The sequence below is a fragment of the Brachycentrus maculatus genome, unplaced genomic scaffold (assembly GCF_059751285.1).
Source record: "Brachycentrus maculatus isolate JH-2025_06_01 unplaced genomic scaffold, ASM5975128v1 h1tg000257l, whole genome shotgun sequence".
Lineage (NCBI taxonomy): Eukaryota > Metazoa > Arthropoda > Insecta > Trichoptera > Brachycentridae > Brachycentrus > Brachycentrus maculatus.
Genome location: NW_028281008.1, coordinates 798,844 through 822,714, shown reverse-complemented (window position 1 = coordinate 822,714; position 23,871 = coordinate 798,844). Strand labels below are relative to the sequence as shown.

The window sequence follows — 23,871 nt, the reverse complement described above, 5'->3', positions numbered from 1 at the left end:
AGCAACCAAACGTTCAAAAGCCAGAATATTGGCTATCGGAGTTCTATACGTTAAGGATAAGGAAGAAGCTGTTTGCTTCGAAACCAGTAAAAGTTTATTTTTCAAGACTTGAGAAAGAGCTGCTTACTTTGACCCCAGTCGTCATTGAAATATATTTTTTGTATAAACGTAAAGAGTGATTTTAAGTGATAAGTTTTTATATTAGTTATGAAATAGAAAACAACGAATTTTGTAAGTCAAACATTGATTCTTTTTCAACTGGCGGAAATCAAACCCGCGACACAAATGTCACAGTCGAGCATCTTCTCACTCTGCCAGAATGCCTGACTTAATTAGAAATACATAACACGTACACGCGGTGTCAGCCATAATCATAAAATTTGAAATCCGAGATACTAACGATATACGGTTAAACTCAAAACAACGCTATCAGCAGAATAACTGACATCTTGTGATGGCAGCAAATTATAAAAAGTTTTTGAAATATGCATTACTGTTGTAACCTTTATATACAGGGAAAAGCAAGAGCATTTTTTGATAAAACTATAAAATTTGTATGGAATATTTTGTTATTAATTCAGTTAAACATTACAGGTCTATTACGTAAACAAAAAGCTAAAAAAATTCAAGTGTCAAATATATATATCATTTAATAATTAAGCGTTTCAATTATTTATTTATTATTGGAAGAAAAAGTTTATTTTTTAACTTACAATATTAATTATTAAGAAAGGGTAAAGGCAGTCTTTGTTATTTTAGTTGTAATATTTCTATATCTACAACTATCTTCGAATTTCCTCGGGGGTAGATACCCCTCTTCACTTAGTGCGAGAGAGTATTAGGAAATCATTTCTCGAGATTACATAACTTTTTGATAAGTTTCGAAATAATAGAGATTTTTCCTTTATCCGGGACCAGTTAACGGTTACCTTGGCTATACAAGTACGCCAAATTTTATAGGATACTTTATCAGAATTAGTTTGGTAAGTTTTCATGAAAAAGCGGAGTCTACGGGAAGTTTTGCTTAACAAATAATACCAGCCCTTCTTATAGTGCTTACATGCCTAAAACTTATATTTGACGATTAATAAAAAAATACCTTTTTCAAGTCATAATTGACGTAAGATTATTAGTCCTGTCTATAAAGATGGTGATATTTGACATTTAAAAAAAAAATACATAAAAAATTGCAACCCTCTGATGTAACTTTTCTGTAATCTATCATTGTCTCTAAATGCTTAACATCATTTAATTTTAAACATAATTTTTAAGCGTGAGTTTGAGATTTTCCAGAGGGTTAGCGTGTTTGGCATTTAATAATACTCTGGTCTATTATCGGAAGCGCAGGACTGATTACCTTTTCTTCGTGTGTTTAACGATCAAGATAAAAATCCCTCTTAGCAAAACAGTTCCATTGAATTTGGATAAGGGTGAAAAGAAAAAAAAGAAAAGGATGATTAGTTTTAATCTTATATTGGTCAAGAAATAAATAATTTGCGCATTAATAGGAAATATCAACTGTCAAAGAGATGCTTCTTGGGTTATAGGGTTGATCCAATTTTTATCAAACTCACCAATAATACCGTTAAACGTAACAAAACCGTCTCCTATTATATTGGTTGCAAGTACATGGCATTACAATTTTTAGAAAATTTTCAAAGGAAAGTTTCAAATAATTGAGGGTAATATAAATATTTTTTAAAAAATATATAAAATATTTTTAATTAATATTTGGATCGTATTTTCGATTAAAGTAAAATTTTATCAGAATTTGAGAATACGTGTAAATATAATATAATTTAATATAAATATTCAACAATCATCGTTATAAATATAAGATTCGTATTCTGTTATATGTGATTTGAAAAATGTACTGATCTCAATGAAAAATTCGATTTATTCGTTTCTTTAAATGAAAATTTATACGAAGTAAAGCCTTACATTTACATCTCAACAGAAAAATATGGACGTGTCGGTTATATTTCAACAGTGACATTGAATTATTTATCAGAAACGGGCCATATTATATATCAATGGGGCAATAAATATGATCATTATTTGATATCTGCCAAACCACTGGCTTTGTCAATAAATAAACGAAAGCAATTTCAGAAAATTTACCACGCATGAAGCTCGGTTAAGTCAATATTCTGTCACGGGTTGGGAAATACTACGAGGTGCGCAGTATGGGAATATTGGCTCACCCATGGCTCCATCACGCTTGATTTATAGTCTATAGAGACATTTACACGCACGAACAGCAGTCGAGAGATGAAGGTTGTTGTTTTCAGATGAATCTACGTGTGGGTATTCTGGCTGTATCCTCCTTGTCGCCATTCGTAGGTCGATTCCAAGAGGGTGATCTAGTTCCTGCTACATCCCATTCGAAACCTTTGGATACACGAATATAAAAGCTACTTGAACGAGTAAATAGAATCTTGAAAAAAAAATGGTTTTTGTGTTTTATTTAAGAGTCTCGAGTTTTCAACCATTTATCAACGATTTTTTGTTACTATAGGTGTCTCAACTTGATAGGTATTTTTGTATGAAAGAAGATAGAACTCCGAGCATTCCAGGATAAACGTTACACAAATACCAGGTTGTAAGCCCTGGGATACTCAAACTTCCATCTTCTTTCATATTAAAAGAACAAAAGATGTTTCATTTCAAGTTGAAACACAAGTTGATATAATAAGTAATATAAATATTGAATTTATTTTTATTGAAGTTATTGAAAGTTGCAAATAGAAGTACTTGATCTCTAAAACGTGACTCCAAAGACATTTTTATTTAAAATATGTAATTATATGTATCGCGTATATTATAAAGTAATATCTCGTATTTCATTAAAAATATATATTTTTTTAAACTACAGGGAAGGCGAAGACTGCATAAAATGTAATGTATTTGATACAATTCTTAGAAATTAGTACATTTAAATAAATACCCAAAAGTGGTCAGGTCAAGAGTCAATAATCGGCGGGTACGTATGAAGAGTTGCATAAATGTGGAAAAGACGATTAATATCAGTGAAGATAGAGTGGTTTTGCCTTACATTCTTTCTGTCTACCCCCGTAGAAAGTGGTGGAATGGTTGGTTAGTTAGTTTTAACACTTAATTTTTCCTACATCAAACAAGCCGCCTTCATTATTGATTATTTTGTTACCAGGTAACAATGTAATGAATGTAAGTGAAACACAAAAAAAAGTGTTAACATTGACTGTAACCAACAACAGAAATACTTATATGTATATTTTAAAAAAATATAGCGGTTCATACAAACGTGAACTTGAAATACGAACGTATTTTTTTGTGACATCGATTCTAAATGAAGGCTGGAAAAGATTATAAAAGTAAGCCGCGCAACCGGTTGAATTTTTAATAACTTTCTCGCAGGGCCTAGGGGAGGGGGAGATGAAAGAGATAAAGTCAGGATGTAGGCGAGGAGAGGGATAAAGGGCTCCAGCCGGACTCCCAAAGCGATATATAGCCATGAAGGCTTTGGGGTCAAATAGGATGAACAAAGGGGGGTCGGAAGTTTTAGTCTCAATAATTAATCCTCTCCTTTTTTCGGAATTTCGCAAAACGCGCTGTGAGGTGAGATAAAATGTTTCCCCTGATTTACTTCTAGTCGCTATATTTTAATTAGAAAGAAATTCTTTCCTCATACATTCTTCGAACACAGTATGTACACAAAAAGACTTTTTATAAAGAATGTTATCATCTATCATTGTAAGTATTTAAACTTAAATGCTGGATTTACAAAAATGTATTATAAAGACTTAAATAGAGACAAAGAAACTTGTTCTAAAATTGAATATGGAAGTTAAGTCATTCATCATTTTTCTCGCAGATAAAAAGCTTCTTAAAAGAAACTACTAGGTATTGATACATGTTTATATTACATAACATATACTATTTATTTATTTAACATTTTATATTATGTAATGTTTGCGTTATATGAAACTAATAGGCTTACACACTTTATTTCTTTATTTTTTTGTTTGAAATAAAAATAAAAGTCTTCGATTTTGTATTATTTACATTTGAAATTATATAAACTATTTTCTATATTAATTTTTCTGACCATTTTGTTCAATAATTTTATATTGTGACAGGCAATAAGTAGCGACTCCTTTTCACAAACCAATTTGCCTTATTATTTTCTTACATTATCCTTGGTAGACAAAAATCATTTGTAGAACGAGCGAGTCACAGCGTAACAATTGTCAATTCCTTTCAGCTCCTCTAAATTAAGAAATATATTCGTTCTCCATTGGAAATTTTGTATTGTTAAGCTACAAAACCCAACTTTTAACTTTAGACAAGATAAAGAAGGCCAAAAAATATTTGGACGAACGAAAATTTCAATGAATTCAATTTATCTTTCGTATTGTTTAGATTTTCAGATGATGCGGACTGATTTTGTAATTTGTTTGCATTGCGAATAAAAAATATACTTTTTCAGGAGAGTAGACTCTGGCATTTCAAAAGGTTGAGATGTTTAATTATTCCCTAGAAACCGAGATCAACTTGTATATATTGAAACCATTTTTTACACAGGTTGCTCGAATTTCGGGTTCAATTATCGATGGATTCGTTTAATCAATACTTTCTCTTACTTTCATCAGATACAATTTTAAAGTTGTTAGATATGTACCACCATTTCAAAATTTGAACAACAAGAAGAAATCAAATAGTAGCATTCAATGTCGTCGGATATAATAATATGATTACTTCATCGTTGAATTAAAATGACAAATAACTTAGATTGCTTTTTAGGTCTACCCAAATTCAAAAACAAAGCAATTCAAAAAGCCGCAGATAGATTTTGGTGCTTGTGCATGGGATCAGATTTCAATATTTTTGATGAAACGTTTACAGAGTTTAATCAACTTTTAATATAAACTCAGGAATAATACTTGTTGGAAAGTTCCTCTGATATTGATTAATTAATTTTAATTCGTTAAAAACGAAAAACATTTATAATATACATAATGATAAATATCTCAACAGATGTCTGGGAATTTACAGGGCTTACGACCTGGTATTGACCAACTTTATTTTGACAGGTTTATTGGAATTCCAAATAAAAGTTGTTAAAAGTTATTTTTGAAAAATTAAAAATCACCTTTATTTATTGGTGAGGCATTACTTGTGGAATAATGCTGATTTTAAAATTAAATGAAAACACTTAAATAAGAACACTTTTTGCGTTTATTAATGTAAACACGACAGGTTTGAGAACTACAGATGTTCTCATCAGCAGGTGAAAATACACATTTTTTATATTCACGTATTGATGAGAGCATCTGTAGTTCTTAAAACTAGTTATTTTTGCATTAAAAAACTAAAAATTTGATCTTATACGTGTGTTTTATTTTTATATTTAAAATTCTACCCTGTCATGTCACTTAACATCGATATATCACCTGATTTTAATTTTCGTAAAATGGAGCAGAAATTTCGGTTGTGTTTGACATAATCAGCGAGTAAAATAATTTCAACAAACCAAAATCAAAAAAGTTTAATAAATTTTATAAAACTATTTGCACTAATAACTTAACCAATCGTCAAACAGAAGTCCGTAGAACGAATGAAAGCATAAAAAATGAAAGAAATATGTGGTTACTTTAAATGTCCACTTATTGTCATTGGAAATTTGGTAAAACGAAATATTACTTTTCTAATATATATTTTAATTTATTTTAAGTATAATTATATGAGATACAGAACGACAGTAATTTATTAGACAAATAATTATTTTCCAGCTTTTATTTAAAAGAGCTTTATTTTTACTGCAATATGAGCGTAGGTTTTGGTACCGTCGAGAAACCAAGTGATACATAACAAAATCTTTTCTAATTTACTTATCGGTAAACGTTCTTGAATTTCTGGAAATTTAATCAAGAAATATTACTGCCAAGATTGAAATAAAAATAATCCACGAAAGTTGTTTAAGAAAATTATAAAACCTGATTTTTCACGGGCATTTAGACCCCTAACTTTATGAAATAAATTATCTTGATTAAGTTATGCAAATCCCCTGTTTACGAAATATTTAAAAATAAAAATAAAATTAAAAGTAAATTATCTTTTTATGATATGTTCTTAAAAATGTTGTAATATTTAAAATGTTTTTTTGGAAATAAAAAAATTAAACGAATTAATTTATTGTAATGAAAAATATATAGCGCAAACATTCTAGGCTTCCAACAGTTTTTGGACATTTTTTTTCTCGGCGATACTAAGAATTTCATTTTTGAAAGTTCCATTCTTATTTCAAATTGTTTTTATTTTCTTACTTGTGTTTAATATTTATTTACTAAAAATGTTTATTCCGGTGAAATATGTTTTTACCGTGACTGTTGTAACAATATCGTTAGAAATGCACTTGTAAAAATCATATTTTAATACTTAAATAAATAAATAAACAATTTAAATTTCCAAATACTCAGGTCATATCTAAAAAAAAATATTTTATAAAAATTTGCAAGTGAATTTTTAGTTTTAGTAAGAATTTGAACCCTCTTCATCTCCTTACCTTTAATTTATCCTACTCCTGCACCTTCTTCATTACAACTTCTAATTGAGGTCTTATAAAATTATGTTTACTTAGTACTATCTACAGGCTAATCCAAATAGCTTTGAAATTAATAAACTTTAACCAATCATACTATTTTAGTTTATCTTTAGTTGGTTGGAAGATATTTAATGCAAAAAAAATGTTAAAGCAAAAAAAAACAATGTACAGGCCCTTTTAAAAGAAGATTAAAAAAGATAAACACTGTAAATTAAACTTTCTCGAACAATCAAAATTTCAACTTTGTTTTTAACAACTTTTATTTTCGGTAGGTACTATTATTCCAATCCGTTTTGACAAACACCTTCTTTTCTTCAAATATTGCGATCATCATATATTAACATGTCAATAACAAAAAAATGCATTATTTGATATGTGTTAATTTTTCTAGGCTCAAAGAGCATATTACTTTTAATTGTATCAAATTTAAATGAAATGAAATAACAACGCCCTGCTAAAATATTTCATTATTTTTTATAGAAATAAATACCAACCTTAAACTCGATGATTAAAAAAAATAGTTTTCGTGAAATTATTTTAGGCATTTGTTAGTGAATTCTATATTTTTCTTTACATCTCTAACAAAGATGAAGAAGAGTATAAAAATTTGGGTATTTACAAGACTAACGACCTATCAAAGGCTAGTTTCAGTGATGACTTTATATACATGTCATATTTACCATTCTATCTTTGATTGACAACCACACAACTCAAACTTATTTATAATGTCAACCGGTTTCGAAGCTAACCGCTTCTTTATCAGTATTAATTAGTCATGATACAGAAGCGGTTTGTTTCAAAACCGGTAGACATTTAAATTAAATTACAATAAAATATTTATAGTGATTTGAAAACAAAGTTACATTTGAGTTTTTCTTGCATGTTTTTCGCAGAGACTTTGTAGCACATTTTATAAACTTTGTAAAATGATTTCATTAATTGATTCGGCAGTCACTTTGTGGTAAAATCTCTCCATTTTTAATTAATGTTTTACTTCAGAATTTTTAGTTGATTTGAGTATGCTTTTTATTTAAGCAGTAACCGAAAAATTTCACATACTGGGAAACACCTGAAATCATGACTTTATTTTATTTTTTCGTTTTATGTAGCTCATAATTTAATCAATTCATTTATTCACATAATTTTTGGTACATCCAAAAAGTTCGACTGCTTCCAATTCCATGTTTTTCAAATCTGAGTTTCTCCTCTTAGGATTACATTGTAATTTTTTTCTTCTCAAGTCAATCACGGGTAAAACGGGGAATGTTATACGTGTACAAAGTGATCACTTCAACCAGCTTACAATGGTTCATAAGCTCTGTAAATACCCAGATTTATATATTCTCTTTATTTAATTTAAGTTTTAAAAAGTAAATACCACTATTTCTCAAAATATACTATGACACATGTTTCGATGTATTCCGCATCATTTTCTTATACCATATTATTAAAGAAAGATTATAGAAGAAGATTTTAAGAAATAGTGGTATATACTGAGTAAAACTTGAATAAAAAATGGATAGATTTTACCAAGGGACTGCTGAATCAATTCATAAAATTATATATTCTGTTTTACATAATTGTACATAATACATTATTCTCCATTTATGTTAAAATTACAAAATTAATCTTATATATTTAACTTGACGTGAGTGAAATGTAGGTATGTACCATATGTACAGACGAAAAATGCTTTCATACCATTTTTTAAAGTTTTATTTTTATATCTCGCAAAGTTACTCCTTCAAAATCCGTAAAGAATATAAAATATATTTCGCTTGTTTTAATCTTTCAATACATAAATCACGATAACAATATCTATAAAGATGTGTCGAACCTCATTAAATTACAGCTGTAAATGTCGAAACGTTTCGCACTCAGACCTTAAATATTTTACGGCTTGAAGCGTCGCGTTCATCACATTTGGCTTTATTGACTTGTTCTGAACGGTGCCAGATTAGGCATTTACATTCCAAAAATGCCACGACTAGGCCGAGTGGCTTAAGGAGCCAACTCATGTATGCACAAAACAATAATCATAAAAATATCCCGAATATTCTACCGGAAATATCGTGGAATTGTGACATCATCATTCTACCGAAATTTCCCCTTAAATATAAAAGAAGCCATTTATAACGAAAATGATTAGATTTTAGTTTTAGCGCGATTGTGCACTACAGGAATTTCGCCGTCTGGCAGTCCGGTTAACACGATAAAACGGATTATTGGCTTGGATTGGCTTGTGGCCGTCTTTCTTCGGATCGGTGCGTGATTACGATGCGCGTAAATTCGATCACGCCAAACTGTTGTAATCACTTTTATTTTTAAAAAAAAACGGACTGCCGGGCGGTAAAATTCCGCGTAGTGCACAAGCGCCCTTGCCCTGACATTTATTGATGGAACCGCATTTTATATAATAAAGTCCACTCTGATGATGTATGGTGAATATGTCAATGTAAAACCATTTATTTTTCATCCCCTCTGGGAATCGAACCCGGAGCCTCCAGCACGCCAGCCAAACGTGGTAACTTTTCACTACGGAGGCGTACAATAAGATGTATCAAAATATTTAAATTAAATATATCTTATAATGCTTCATTTTATTTTTAACTGAAATATTTTTTTAATATATTTTTGTACGACCTTTTTTATCTTAATCTGAGGTTCGTATCCTGTGGAGTTAAATTTTTTTCATTTGTATTTATCCTAAACCTAAATTTATTATTTTACCTAGTTGGCTAAATCCTTCCCAGCTTCCAGAGCCTCCATATCTAAGGGTGCTTATCGACATCGACATTTCCCCCGCCCCTCTTATGGTTGATGGCACAAATGGGGATCATTCCAGAACCTTCTTCGGAAGAGACTGCTGAGATAAGATAGGACACGTCTGTCAAACGACTTGGGAATAAGGACTTAGGTCTCTCTTTTGAGCATGTTTTTATAGTATAACATCTTCTAAATTTGTCACACTGACCGCTCTACACTCTACCCTGGCATAAGTAGGCCTGGGGGATATGTTTTTTTTAGCGGAAGTAAAACCTTATTCCGACCTTTTTGGCGATTTCAATTTATTGAAATAACTAACGTGTGGCTAATGGTACGTTGGTAAGTTACCCCGACCGATTATTAATATGAGATATGTTGAATATATCGAAAGTTATTAACCGCAAAAGCGCAAAACCAACCATATTCTGATAAAGTTTCTCCACAATATTTTACTGTTTGATCCTTACACACATGATTCTTAGAAAATACTCTTGTATTATAATGTAATATACGTTCAACTTTCTTGAGGCTAAAAAGGTTTCTCTGTATTGATAATTAATATAATACGAGTATGTAATTACTTACTAAAACGTAAACTTATTTAAAAATAAACCAAGTTTGTTATGGTTTTCATTTTAAGGGTATTTTTTTAAAATTATTTTTCTGTATCAAAAAAGGTTATAATGGTTAAAGGTTAAATAATGACATATATTACTAGAGACATTGGCATGTATTTGTTCCAAAATTACGTTTCAAATAGGTATAGAATAGGAGAAGATACAGTTGGCTTTGGCAGAATGAATTACCTCACAACACGTTCATTCCATAAAACCACGTACAAAAAATTTGTCGATTGTTTCTTACCAACACCACATTTGCCTACGAGTAGTTCGAAAATTCGATTGAATGAGTATTACAAGATAAATACGCTCGAAACAGCACAAAAGCATGGTTGGTTGGAAGATATTGCTTTTTTGCAATAAGCCCGCCAATGTACTTATTTATTTTTTGTACATGAAGTTTAAATAAAATTAAAAATTAAAATAAAAACACTTGAATTTTGGATGCATTTCATTTATACATACAGCGTAGAACACCCCATGACTTTTGGAGAACAATAATTTTACGCCAAAGCCGTTAAGATTTAATAAATTTGAAACCCTAATTATTTCTTCGATAAAAATTTGATCGTACATTTAATTATATGTAGGTACATGTTTATCCTTATCTGATCAATATTCAATGAAAAAATATCATTCTATCCCTCAATACACTGAACACTGACAGCCATGAAACTATAAGGTATATATCGCCCAACTGTGAAATAGCAGATCGTGGATGCGTTTAAAAGAAATTAGATATATTGAAAATCCGTCGTTTGACGTCATTCGAGAATGCGAGAAATAGAATGACGGATTATAACTAAATAACCCTCAGGTCGCTTCCCCGCAAGGGTAGGCAGAGAGAATAGAACGCCACAACGTGGAATGGTAATAAAACATTATTTTTATCATTCATCGTTTTCTTTATGTAATACCACTTTTAAAAAAACACTTCATGACCATGAAGGTCAATTACAGAGTCTAGAGGTAGTGTTTTCAAGTGGTATTTGACAAAGTAAACGATGAATGATTATGAGAGCGTTAGATTCAATGCTAATTGCTACCCTGCGAGTTAGGTATCTCATTACAAAGTGTCATTGGAGAACAAACATCCGAAACGTAATTCGATCCTGAATTTAGAGACATCTAATGTAATGAAGATATATTGCTCTCATTATACTGCGGTTCAGATCTGAAGCTTTCCCGCACAATTAACGGCACGGCAATTATACGAGTACATCTCGGGCCGAGTAAATATAGGCAGTATTTAAGCGCCTCCCGCAAGTCGAAATTTGTAATCAGGCATAAATATACAGGAATCGCTTAACTTGCGGTTCCGCTTTTCTTGCAAAAGTATCGCGGAAGTCTTGAAAGACAGTAATTATTCACAGTTGAAGTGGAAAATCAAATACGCACGCCACAATTTACAGTCAAAATTTGGGGGATGGTATTTATGGAAAGGGTTGTAAGCTATGAGTTTTAAAACACCGTGTTCAGAAAACAAATATTTTCATAAACAAATATATAGTATAAAAAGAGCTTGAGCTTTATTTTGTTTTTGTGTTATATTTGTATCCAAATATACAAAAAGAACTTTGTTTATTTGTAAACGAATTATTATTGGTTGTATTTTGTTTATATTTTAAGCTTTATAATGGATGTCTTATAGATACGAAGCATTTGTATGAAAGGAGAATTAGGGAACTTTAATATTTTTTACTGGTCACCTTATAGAAGTATGATGCCTTTGTTTAAAAATATCCATAGTACTTTTTTTTTAGATATTGTATAATATAATGTCTATAACAAGTGTCCATTCACGAGACACTTTGTAGTAACATCTGGCGATATTTTATTAAGTAAATAGTATGTAATATATTATTTAAAATTATTCATGCGATATTTTTTCTTATAAACATATATACACGTACAAGAATAAGTTCATAAAATAAACCTTCAAATAATTAACATTCCGTGGATCTGAAGCAGTACCCTATGCTCTTTTGTATTATTTTATTGTTTTATGTTTTATTTCAGGTACGTACATGCATTTTTTTAAATTATATGTTTTAAGAATCTTTAGGCATAGCCTGTGTTGAGTCAAAATATTTACATGTTAATAAGATACAATATGTATGTAGATGAAAGCTAAAATAATATGAAAAGCTTATAACATTGTTTTAATTTAAGCGTTTTCTCACAGAAATCCGTTCGTTTTATGAAAGTAACAATGTAGACATATTCAAATTAAACATCAAAATATCATATATTTGTAATATATGATATTTTGACGTTTGAAAAGAAATGATTAAGATAAAAAAACATATTTATTTTAAAACATGAATATATTTAGTTTTAAGAGAATGATCATATATTTAAAATATTTTAATTTTATACATGACTAAATCCTTCTGAGGTTGACTTTGTATATAATAATAAATTTACAACATTTTGAGTGTGTCCAAATACTTGTTCACAAAATCTGGATTATCTCCAATTACAGGAGTTATTTTCATATTGTTTTTTGACATCTCATCAAAGATGAAGAAGAATATGGAAGTCTGGGCATTTTCAGCCCCGTAAATGCCCAGACTTCCATATTCTTCTTCATCTTTGATGAGATGTCAAAAAACAATATAACAAAAAATTGTAAAATAAATAATTTCTCCACGCGGAAAAATATATAAGACAATGTATTAATTCATGTTTTTTTTTATTATCATCATTTTCCGTAAGATGATATTTTATGATAACCCAATATTGATTTCGTTTATCGTTTAACCAGGTAAACATCAGTAACACTTGGATCCTCCCAGAGGAAGGGTTTCCGGTGTTTTATCGCTACTTCCGGGACAGCATTTCCTGGTACGAAGCTGATGCCGTCTGCCAATTCCATCACGCCAACCTGGTTACAGGTAATGTAAACAAAAATATTTTTCTTACAATCTATACCTGAAAGAGAATCCTATCCTATGGTTTCAGGAAAATATGCGCTAAATTTATTATAACAATAATTTTATTAAAAATATAAATTTATTTATTATAACGCACGTGGCATATTGAAATATCAATAAAGTATTTTTAGGAAAAATATTTTTTTAGTGATTACTCTATTAATGAATTGATTAATAGGTTAAAACATAGATTTTTTTTACTTTTACTAATATTTAAAAAAGATGTGAACAGTATTTAAAAATAACGGCACAGAAAAAATTACAAATCCGGGATGAGAATTAAAGTAAACTCATTTACTGTCAAGCCGTTTCCTCGCAAGGGTAGGCAGAGAGTAAAGAACACCATACCAATATGACTTTGAAAAATAAGAAATGACACACACGACTCCACAAATTTGGAGAGATTTTTTTTAAATGAACTTTTTGTTTTGATTACATATCTATATATACATAAATATTTATTTTGTATTTCATACTAATTTCGAGGCCTGTTATAAAAAAAATCGGGATTAAATTGTGATAGGGTGGGTTCGAATCTAGAAACTCCGAATCTAGAATCTAGAGTCCGCGACACTTATCAGCGGACCACAACCCGACACAGTTGACATTTAAAAGTTTAGAGTTGGTATCCGAAGTATCACATATTAGTTTCAATAGTTGTACAATACTTTACGAAGGTTTTTGTACTGCTGATAATTCAAAATAATATACATATATACATACAATAATTAAGTGTAATAGTATGGAACCAAGTTTAACCCTCATTTGGTCGTGTTTGTCTAATTAATTAAGGACTACAATAAAAGTGTGATGTTTTAAGTCGTTTCGATAATGTATAGAATTTGCGGTCACGTGATGGGATAGTGAAATTCCACTGCCACGTGTAATCTCATCACACCCTCCGTCCAAAGGTGGCCACAAATTGGCCAAATCTTGTTACTAGATCCAGGAGCGCGAATAGGCTTCGTCGGTACTTCTACGTACCCACAAAACTACCGCTGTCTTATTCCGAATCGCCCTTACGTGTTCAATATCTTCCGATAATAACTAGAAAATCCGCTTCATGGAAAGTGATACATTTTTGCTAAATAATGTAATTTTGATTTACATACGTACCCATTAACCTTTATTCCCAGGGAGGGTCAAATAAATATAAGTGATTTTTTCACTCTAATATTTATTCAATATTATCCTGGACTGGTAGCTGAAGCGGAGGGCTGATCACCTTTCCTTCATGTATTAACGATCAAGACAACACGGTGTTTATATGATGCAAGGCCCTGTGCACCGTTGGGGTGCGGATAAAGAATTGAATGAATCCATTAACGTTTTTCTCTATGTTTATTATATAAACAAACTAATTAACTAACCATGACGCCGCTTTCCTGCAGGGGTAAATCTTTTCGATTCCTGATCAGACCGCTTTCAAGTATTACAATCCAATTATTGCAAATATACGAAGATACGATTTTAAATAAACATTCTGCCTCTACATATTATTTAGAATACTAAATATGCTTTTTAGTCGAAAACTTTCGGTTGTCAATCATGAAAATAAATGTGAAACTTTGAGAAGAAGTATTTTATTTTCATAAATTATTTATTGAAAAAATATTGCGACCAACTTTCATCAAGTATCTATAAAAATATCAGTAAAATAAACGATATGTTAAAAATATTTATACGAAGATTGTATATATTATTTATCTATTTTTCTTTACCCTGAAAAGTTGATATTTATTAATATTTCTCGTGGCCGATTTAACGCGGCATCAGAATAAGCGTTCAGGTTGAGATTGGAAATCTTAGATGTCGTTATACTCCCGCCTTATTACGCTTATTAAACTAAGGAAAAGGAAGTATTTTCCAGAATGAAAGTGCTTTAAGTGAGCAATTTTTTCTCACAGGAGTGAGCATTTTGTCCTTCATGGTTTCGAGATATCACATTTGTATGTGCATATAAATGTAGGCGTATAATAAAATGGTTGCCCTTATTATAATGATGTCCCGAATAAATATTAAATAAAGCTCTTTGTATTTACATATATTTAAATAAATACAATTTAAATATATTTTTTAAAAATATAAAAGTATTTATTTTGAATAAATCAAATAGGCTACGCATTGAGTTTATAAAAATGTCCGTAAAAACATATTTTTACCTAATTTAATATTTAAATCTTCCACTTTATACTTTCACGGTATACGTGCATAAATATAAATAATTAATCTCTTTGTCAAGGACCCTTACTGCAAATTTTTGGTACTAGACAGTCTAACAACGCATGTGATCCAATAAGTATGTATATATGTAATTATAGGTTTGTGATAAGTGCTAATGTTGTGGTTGTGTAGTGCCGTTTGCATGCTGGTGAAGTGATTGTGCTGAAAAATAAACAAATACGTCTCGAAACCGGTGATCTGGAAACGCAATTTATTTTCATCTTCTTCTTCTTATTGTTCTAACCATCATCTGGATCCAATGGTGCATAGGGCTCTGCGTCGTATTAAAGCAGTGTTTTTTTAACGTTAAATATACGAGGGAAAGGTGATCAGCCCTGGGCACGTTTGGCTACCATGTTGGACGACCAGGGTTTAATAACTGTTGATTTTTCACTTAATTGTGACCTCAAGATTTTGTCACTTGCATTTCTCTTTGACAAAAGTCAAAGGTAACTTCAAACAGAAAAAAACAACATCGTTTAGTGAGCAATAAATCCATAAAGTTTGGGAACCTCTGGTCTAAAGCGTTATTTCGCTGGTGTAGGTAGGTAGGTAGGTTCTATCGCATTACGATTTAAGTGCGTCTGTGGTCATTTCATTATACATAAAAGGTAAGTGTGATACTCTCCAACTTTCCACGCCTAATTTTAACTCACGAAATATGAAAATCCGTCAAAAACCCTTTCCTTTGAGTGATGACAAGAAAATCCACTCAGCGGTGCCATGTTCGGTGTCAGGATAAACCAAAATAAAGAAAAGTACTTTCCCTCGCCTTTTTGTTTACCACATTGTCATCATGTCGTAAACCCTTTCATTTTCCATAATATAAATTGGCACTCCAACATTAGAGAGAGCTTTATATTTACTAACGTAGAATTTTCTTCCTCAATGAGACGTAAATACAAATGAAATCTACCAAAAATATTTAGACACTTTTATTATTTCGATTAAACATATTGACACATCAACAAAGATGAAGAAGTAAATGGAAATAACGGTATTTATAGAGCTAGTTATTATGACCTTTCATGGGCTTTACACATACACATGTAACAATCACCATTCTACCCATATTGAAAACCACAATAATCAAAATTTTGACAGGAGTGAAAAAAACTGGTCAACCTATATACAATCATGATAAAAATTTAAAAGTCTTGCAGTATGCAGAATAATTTTGAGAAAATCTTATAAACATTTTTTTAAAGTGCGTGCTTAAAGAAAGCTTACTCAACTCGACCATGGATGCTACTGAGAACTCATATTTGAAGGAACTTGGTGTAGCATTCTATTCTCTCTGCCTTCCCATTAGGAGAAGCGATGTGATGTTTAATAGTTAGTTCATAGCACATGTCGCTCACTCCTTTCAAGAACGTTTAAAAAATCATCAATTTTCAGTTGTGCATGTTTTCGGAATGCCCAGAAAATGTACTATATCCCAGCAAAAGCGGCATATTTTTAACTTTATATTTACCCGCTACAGGGCAGAAAATGTTGTTTTTGCATTTTGAAGAAAGGGTACTGTTTATTTTTTTTTTAATATCCTTAATATTTTTCAAATGGAGAAAAAAACATTTGCATTTTACCTAAAAAGATCTGTTGCACGGTAAAAAGTTCAATAAGTGGCTTGGTATTTATTTTTAGTACATTTCATTATATTTTTAAACTTTAAAAACGATCTCCTAAAAAATTAAGTTTTTTGATTTACGACGTTGTTAAAAGGAGTGAGCGATGTGTCAATTGGAACTGTTTTTCAATACCAAAAGTTTGTGGTTTAAAACTCCATATACGAAGTATATATTTGAAAGTGCCTGTGTTCCGATAGTCTGTTCACGGCCTGCCTTATCTCCGGTTGATCGATAAGGGAGGAAATAAGAATGCGGAGAAAGGAATCGGAGGAATCGTACGTGTCACATGTTCCGATAGAACGAACTGATACCGAGGGAAGGATAGAGGAGTTTAGGGGACAAAGAAATATTCTCGATTGGCTCACGAGATACTAAATCTCTTTTTAGTAGCACAAAAGAGCCATCGATGGCGATAAATTTGCAAATATTCGCGCCGCTCTCCGTTATAAGGTACGGGTGCGATATTGCAAATTTAATATCTGTGAAACATTTTTTTTTCTTTTCGATATGCTATGAGTAATGACGTGACCTTTTGTGAAAGCCTGAAGAAAGTCACATTTGGTATCTTGGTATGTAAAAAATCATAGAAAAATCTTTTCTCCCATGGACAATTATACGTTGTATGCTCTCGCGTTGGGAAATCACAAAATGTATCTTTATGCACAGAAGATTGCAAAACAATGTAGGAAGTGCAAACATTATAATTTAAATAATCTGAAAATACCATATTATGTATTGTACCATTTTTAACATATTCACTTATTCGTGCATTAAACACGTGATACGGAGAGTGTTACTCCTGGGAAACATACCCCGTACCACCAGCATAATAGCCAAACGCGGTGACCATTTCGCTATAGAGGCGGAAAAATAGAAGCCGATAAATAAAACCTAAGTTAAGGCATAAAATATTAGAAATAATACTTCTCTCCTATTTTAAAATCATTATTTAATATTTGTGTGTGGTAAGTTCAGTCGTTAAGCTCTGCGGCGAGCTCAATCACTGAACCAACGAAATCAGTCGATCTTTCGTGTTTTTGGCAAGCCATAGATTTATTACTGTTAATAATATCATGGAAAGCGAGAGTCATCGAGATCCGTCAGCGGAGCAGTGCTTAACGAAATAACAAATGAATCTATGAAGCGGCCGCCATTATTTCCCGCTGTCAGCTGTCGGCTAATTTCCCACCGGCATTCTCGGATGAATAATTAATGAACTTTCAAAACATTTACTTGAGCATAAAGGGCGAAATTACTTTAAATTATTTATGTATCTTGTCCCGGAACGACGAGAATCTAAAGTGATCAATTTAACTTCGGTCGCAAATTCTTTGCGGGCCATCAATATTTTACTGCCGTCCCTCGATATATTGTATTTGCGCTTGTTTTCTTGAATTACATAAAACGACTTATTAATAATACAGTGGAACCTCTCATAACGAGCATAATTCTTTCCCGAATTTTACTCGCTAAGCAAAACGTTTTTTTGTTTTTACTGGCGCGGAAGTCTCAACTCACAACTGAATATCGTGAAAAAGGGACTTGCCCTTTATCTGTAAATCGTTATGCGAAATGTCGCTCGTTAAAGGAACAACTTTTTCATTTTTTTTTGCTCACTATGCGAATTACTCGTTATGAGAGGTTCCACTGTATATCAAAATATTTTAACCTTTTTCCTATGGATTTGGTATTTTTATTGTGGCATAACATAATGATTTAAATATGAAAATACAAACTAACCTACAGTAGATTTAAGTTTTGTACTGACATTTCTTGGTAGAACTGAATTTTTTAAGACTATAAGAATAACTTTTTAGTTTTTTCGCATTATTTTTATTTGACCATTTCTGGTCAAATATAACTTATGCAGAAAAACTATGTAGTTATTATTTTTTATATGATATACAGTTGTTAGTATTTTCACCTATTGACGAGAACATCTGTAGTTTTCGAAACTAATCGTGTTTACAATAAAAAACAAAAAAGTGATCTTATCAACTGTAATACCACTTAAAACCTTTTTTTACATGAGAACGTTTTTAAGTGGTTATAACTCAAGTTAACTTAAGAACGTTTTTAAGTGGTATTTCACAAAGTGATTGATGAATGGCAAGGAGAGTATTATATTACCATACCACAAAGTAACAATGCTTTAAATATACAAAATATATTTTAAAAATTTTACAATTTTTTTATTTAAAACAATAATTCAATACACAATATTATTTACTTATTGAGTATTAAATAATATGGGAAAATGTCCCTTAAGTATGAATATAAATAAAAAAATTAAATGTGTTAAAAACTCCATCAACTTAAGTACGAGTTTACAGATTAATTTCAATTATACTTTGTCACATTACTCAATTAGTAACACGTTTTATCCATTTCGAAAATTAAAAGTAACTTTATAATTATCTCTTAGAGGGAGGATTCCGACTTTAATTACTAAATTATAAATTCCCTTTTAATTACAAAAAAATAAGAATTAAATATTCGTATTTAATTTCAGGCATAATATTGTTTTACAGTAATTAATTCATTATGTAAGTCATTATCACAAAGATAGGAATGTTATCAAAATAATTTAAAATAAAATGCAATAAATAGAGGTGTTTAAATAATACAGTAATAAATTACACTAAGAATAATATTTTAAAATTAACAAGATCGTTATAAAATATCACAATTCAAATTTGAATAAAGGTAAATCTAGAGTTAGGAAACTCAAAAGCAAATATTTTCTTTGTAGCTTTATGAGGATTTCTTCACTCACTTTCGCAAATTAGTAAAAAAAAATCTTCATAATGACATCAATTTCAAGTCATGTCGACAACTTTTGCTTACCTGGAACGAAGCAAATCTGCTATTAAGTTTTACTAAGTCCCCCGAGAATGAGAGTAAATGGAGGTTGTTTACTTACAAAAGGAATACCGGTTTCCGTCGTATAAATCACAAGCTTTAAGCTCGTCCATTCTTTGTGGTTATGACACTTTCTCGTGGACCGACACGACGCCGACGGTAAAGCTTTGAAAAGAAAGTTTTTCATTTTCACGCTTATTAAAAGTAAACAAATAACACGGAAAATGGATTTTATTTTTATTTTACTGAAATAATAACGTTCCGAATTCATTTCCTTTTTCTTTTTGTTTTATTATATCGAGTAGCAATTATTGCTTCGGACTGTGAGCCAAAAGCACTAGACTCACCACTACTCTGCTACAATTTAATTCTTTTTCTCAAAACCCTCTTGGGTTTACCTGAAAAAAAATGGATTAAAAAAAATAATAACCCTTAAAGCCTATGGTGTTTGAAAATGATGCGATAAAACATGTGTCACAAAAGATTTTAAGAAATAGTTCTGTGGTTCACCTCAGAGTTATACTTACCAAGTAAACTTAAAGGAAAATAAATAAATAGCTAACCAATGTTCGACGAAATTTTTGTATGATCCTATGAAAAAACACATCTAATTAAAGCATTTAAGTAAAATATACACAACTTGTATGCATTCCAGACATGTCCTTTTATTTTGTAAATGGTCCATATTGGTCTCTAAGCAGTGCATATAGTACCGCCTCGGAATGACGTAATGTTGTAGTTTTGTTTATAATAAAATAGTAATCACATATTTTTTCCACAGATATTTTATTTGACCAGTGACTGAGTTTCATCGTTACCAGACTTCGTTCGCATTAGACTATCCACATTATCATATTCGTTTATTATGTAAAAACAGGATAATCAGTCCTGCGATGCAAGTTATTGGTTCTGAAAGTGAAATATATTTGATAATGACGTTAGTGTAGAAGTTTAATGTTGGGAAAGGAAAAAAAAGATAGGAGATAAATAGTATTTTATATGATGAAAACGAAAAAACAGCAATGGCCAGGGCACTTAAGGTATCATAAAAATATTTAATTCAAAATGATGATTTGACGTTAAAATTGAAATTGCTTTTGCAACCGAAATTTAGTTTTTTTTTTTTATATTTTAAATGAAACGTTTTATGCATTTCAAATATTGGAATGAAATTAAAATACTTTGAAATTCAACCACATATACTCGTATGTTTCCCGGAAAGTGCACTCTCAAAGGCTGAAAATAAAGCCATTATCAACGTTGCAGTGGAATAATATTTTGAGCATTGCAGACAGAACCCATAAAGCTTAAATCGGGTATTAATAAGGTTTCCTGAAATTTATCTTGCGTGACCCAAAACCTTTGTTCCGAATGCCATCATAAAGCTTTTGTCGTAATTTATCCTTGCGATGATATTTAATTCAATGGGACACTGAATCCCGAGCTTTTTTGTACTGGGATACAAAAAAGGAAAAGTCGAACTTCATGCGGGTGGGCTTCGGGTACCTTTGGTTTTAGTAAGTAAGTATAAGTAAAGTTTATTTATTTATATATATATATGTATATATATATATATATATATATATATATATATATATATATATATATATATATATATATATATATATATATATATATATATATATATATATATATATATATATATATATATATATATATATATATATATATATATATATATATATATATATATATATATATATATATATATATATATATTTATATATATATATGTATATATATATATATATATATATATATATATATATATATATATATATATATATATATATATATATATATATATACATATATATATATATATATATATATATATATATATATATATATATATTTAAACATATTTTTGTAACTCTTATCCGCACCCAATGGTGCATAGGGCACTGCATCGTATTGACGCTTGAATAAATATTAGAATGTAAATTCAGTCATATTTATTTTCACTCCCCCTGGAACCCGGGTCCTCCAGTACGCGGTAACCATTACACTACGGAAGTAGACAAAAGTAAAATTGCAAACTTACAATAATCTCCTTTCTATAGTCAAATAATTTACAAACGTTCCTTTGTGTTTTATATTCATATACATTATATTGATAATAATGTTGAATCCATCAAAACACGTGACACAATATACAATATATTTTTATAAAGTGGTACCTATTTACCAAGTAAACGTTAAACAAATATGGATAGATATTACCACGACGTGACTGCCAAATCGATCCATGAAATTAATTATATATCTTATATCAAAGAAATTCTTTTTCCTTTCCCTTCGGCTGTGGGTAAGGGTCAAGAAAAGAATACTTTACTATTATTGTTCGCTGGGGGTGAAAAGAGCTGTTTTACTACCGAAAATAATGTTTATTGCATTAGCAAATGTTCAAGTACCTCTTTGAAATTCGGTCACGTCTATTATTGTATGTGATTCCAATTCTAAGGGTCCTTTCGGTTAGTTACTGCAGGAACGTAAACTTGGAGTGGCTCTGTAATTAAACGAAGATAGTGAATTGGTCTCAACGCCGTTTCTTGATTGTATCCGAGTGATGCCTCGAGGGTCGAATGTATTCGTATGTATGAGGGTTCTGAACTGTTTCGTGTATAAAATTATTGAGTTTTGTAGTGTTGAAACTAGTTGGGATCTACCGTGAAAATTTCTTACAGTGCATGAATTAAATAACAGTTTTTTTCCTATCATGTTGCATAACCAGCTACCTTAAATCGGGAATTTGTTAATTCTGTTATTTACCGATATTTTTCGCTGATTTAAAAAACCAAAGAGGGAAGGTATGATGAAAGTATTAATGACCATGCAGTACTTTGAGTTAACTTATCCCCTTGCAATTATAATGTTTTTCTTAAATTTAAAGACGCATACATGTATAAATGTTTGCAGGTTTTTACAAAGCATTTTTCTTCTTATTGTATCCCGTCGAACGTTGGCAATTATCATTGCAATTTTTATATTATTTGCAGCCTCTTTGAACAGCGACTTAATAAAACAAATCTTTCAAGTTTTATGCCAGGATATAATCCTAAGATGCGATACCTTCAATATTAAATAACTTGTCTTTTATTATAACAATTTTACAAGAAATGAGTTATAAAAAATTATTATAGTTTATTCTTCTTATTAATTACAATTCGTAATTAAATGCAAAGATTTTAATACAATGCGTATGGCTTTGTATTACTTTCTCCATATACAAAGTATTACAAATTTTAAAAGTATTTTATTTAAAAATTAAGTTTTTTTCTATTCATATTTGTCACAATGCGTAATTAAAGGAAAAGAATTTAAAACAATAATAACGTATAACTTTTAATTACTTTCCCCACATATTGTATTACAAAATATAAAAGCATTATATTATACTTATACGAAGAGTTAAATTTTTTCAATTATTTGTTTATTTTTCATATTTATCACAATGCGCAAGTACACACAAAGATTCCTGCGATATAATTCTTTGTTTTACCAGCCTTTGTTGGTTTGTTTGCGTTTTCCGGTGAGTAAAAGTGGAAAACATTTCTCTTTGTCAATATTAGTTTACCTTTGTGTCAAGAATACGGTTAAATGAAAATTAATGTTCCAATTGTATGAGAACCAATACAGGTATAACTTGACGTGCAATGAGACTTTAATCATGATTTAAAGCACTTTGACGATGTTAAAACAAAGAAAATATCGCATTTGGAAAATATTTAGTATGATGTCCAGTGCAATGGAATAAAAAATTCAATAAACTGATATTTTTTACTAAAAAAATCATTTAGATAAAGACAACCCATACGCGTATCCATAATTTAACCTTTATAATTGACAATAAGCAAAATATGTTGATTTACAACATTTTGAGTGTGTCCAAATACTTGTTCACAAATTTAGATTATTGTTTCTGAATTGGTTCATATATTTAGAACTTCCAAGAATTTGAGTAGTGTGGTTGTCAATAATGGGTAGAATTGGTGAATGTCACACGTATTAAAGTGATCACTTAAACAAGCCTATGACGGTCGTCAGCCCCGTAAATGCCCAGACTTCCATTTTCTTCTTCATCTTTGATGATATGTCAAAAAATAATATGAAAATGTGTTGATACTTAGTTTTTTCCTGTTTACCATGTGCGTCATATTCTCAACTAATTTAACTAAAATAACTTTCCGCATAATACATAACACTTATCTGTAATACTCATTTAATTTTAC

At 30.4% G+C, this 23,871-nt stretch overlaps 1 protein-coding gene across 1 annotated transcript in view; it reads left to right on the top strand.

The window, feature by feature from the left end:
- The window catches only part of LOC148306034 (uncharacterized), a 174,684-nt gene that overhangs the window by 22,970 nt on the left and 127,843 nt on the right, over positions 1-23,871 (top strand). The window contains exon 2 of the mRNA XM_088265694.1: positions 12,737-12,866. Within this exon, the coding sequence (XP_088121820.1) occupies positions 12,737-12,866 (130 nt within the window). The remainder of the gene's footprint in view (positions 1-12,736; positions 12,867-23,871) is intronic.